Source organism: Vicia villosa, linkage group LG2, assembly GCF_029867415.1.
Source record: "Vicia villosa cultivar HV-30 ecotype Madison, WI linkage group LG2, Vvil1.0, whole genome shotgun sequence".
Lineage (NCBI taxonomy): Eukaryota > Viridiplantae > Streptophyta > Magnoliopsida > Fabales > Fabaceae > Vicia > Vicia villosa.
Genome location: NC_081181.1, coordinates 200674364 through 200676258, shown reverse-complemented (window position 1 = coordinate 200676258; position 1895 = coordinate 200674364). Strand labels below are relative to the sequence as shown.

Here is a 1895-nt window from a genome sequence, read left to right as displayed (position 1 = left end):
TTATTAATATATGATATAATATATTATTTTTAATTATTATAATTGTATTAATTTTTAATTTAAATCTATTTTTTAATTAGATGAACGTCTTCGTATTGATTAAGCTGATTTTATTTGTGCAGATATATTAGATGCAAATGCATAATTTTTAATCCACGGAATTTTACTTATTAATTTTTATAAAAAAAAAATTTCAACCATTATATTACTTAATATAAAAAATAACAAAAACTAATTTTAAAAAATAAAAAAAATAAAATCATAAAAAGTAGTAAAGAAAAGTAAGTTGTATGAGTGTGGCAGCAATAAAACAGAAAGAGAAGCAAGAAAAGTGTGGCTATGATGGGCGCGTGAAACCACTCGCTACAAAAGCGCGTGAATAAAGGGAAAGAACTTTAATTTCTTGGCAGTAACACTTCTAAGGTTGGAAAAAAAGCAAGGAAGATTTTGGGTGGCTGACTTGTAACAAAACCATTACATTCATTCACTACCATTATATATAAATACATAATAATCTGTTCACACTTCACACACTCTTCCTTCATATTCATTCATAAATCACACACTTGTGTTTGTCTCTTTCTCTCTATTCTCTACTACCTTATAGTTCTACCTTTTTTTTTTCATTGAATTTGTTTATGATGTTGTCTAAAATGGATATGGAAGGAAGTATAGGCAATAACGAACACCTGACGAAAGGAAAACGAACAAAAAGAGGGATAAGGATGTTGTCTCCTTGCACCGTGGTGAATACCACGGTGACATCAAGTTGCTCAAGTGTTATTGAAGGTGGTGGCAGATCGTTTTCTTCCACCACCTTCGATAGCACTGAGGAGGAAGAGGAAGCGGATATGGCCAATTGTTTGATTCTTCTAGCTCAAGGAAGAACCGGAGGGCAAGAAAATCACCATCTCTCTGAACATCATCAACAAGTTGGTGGTTATAACAATATAGTAACTGAAAAGCCAACAAGAAACGGTTTTGAAAGCTATGAGTGCAAAACTTGTAACCGTTTTTTCCATTCATTTCAAGCGTTGGGTGGACATAGAGCAAGTCACAAGAAACCAAAGATGAAAGAAATCACCACCGCAGGTGGATTCGAAGAAGAAAACAATCATTTTCACAACAAGAATGTTTCTCTTGTTCCTCCGGTTTCTCTTGAATTACGGTGCGGTGGTAATCTAAACTTCCATGGCCATGGAAACAATAACAAACCCAATAGATCCAACAAGGTTCACGAGTGTTCGATTTGCGGCGCCGAGTTTACGTCCGGTCAAGCATTGGGTGGTCACATGAGAAGACACAGAGCTTGTACTAACAAAAACAACAACAACAACGTTGGTGATGTTCATGTTAAGTCTCGGAATGTTCTAGAATTGGATCTTAATCTTCCGGCGCCGGAGGAGGATCTCCGGGATTCAACTTTTCAGTTTCCGGCAATGGTGGGTTGCCATTATTAGGACAGCGTGGATTGATTGGATGAATGGTGAAGGGAGAATATATTTTTATTTAGTTTGATCAATTATGATCATTGTGAATTAATTAATTATCATTATTGTTATTATTAGCTTTATTTTAATTTACAATTATTCGAAATTATGAATTAATTCATTGGATTTTTATGAATAATACTTTTTTTTCATTCTATTTTGATTATCTACTTGTTGAAGTTTTAGAATACTTTGAGTAAGTAAGTGGTTACTTGGTTAGTGTTGCCTTTCATTCACGAAAAGTGAGTCATATATTATGAAGAATATTTATTTATTTATTTTTAAATATTTTAATGTTTTGGGTTTGTTCATTTGTTTGTTATATATCATAGTTCTTGTTTGGTTGTTTCTTTTGTGAGAGTGAAGAAATGGATGAGATAAAGGATGGGTATGATTAGGGTTTGG

The 1895-nt window shown here is 33.0% G+C and overlaps 1 protein-coding gene across 1 annotated transcript; it reads left to right on the top strand.

The window, feature by feature from the left end:
- The first annotated feature begins 526 nt into the window (after positions 1–526).
- On the top strand, positions 527–1629 carry LOC131647938 (zinc finger protein ZAT5-like). Its single transcript, XM_058917748.1, has one exon. The coding sequence runs from the start codon at positions 639–641 to the stop codon at positions 1458–1460; it is 822 nt and encodes a 273-aa protein (XP_058773731.1). The 5' UTR covers positions 527–638; the 3' UTR covers positions 1461–1629.
- The last annotated feature ends 266 nt before the right edge of the window (positions 1630–1895 follow it).

Excerpts from the sequence above, each read along its gene's own strand:
- LOC131647938 (XM_058917748.1), top strand. The coding sequence starts at position 639 with ATGATGTTGTCTAAAATGGATATGGAAGGAAGTATAGGCAATAACGAA.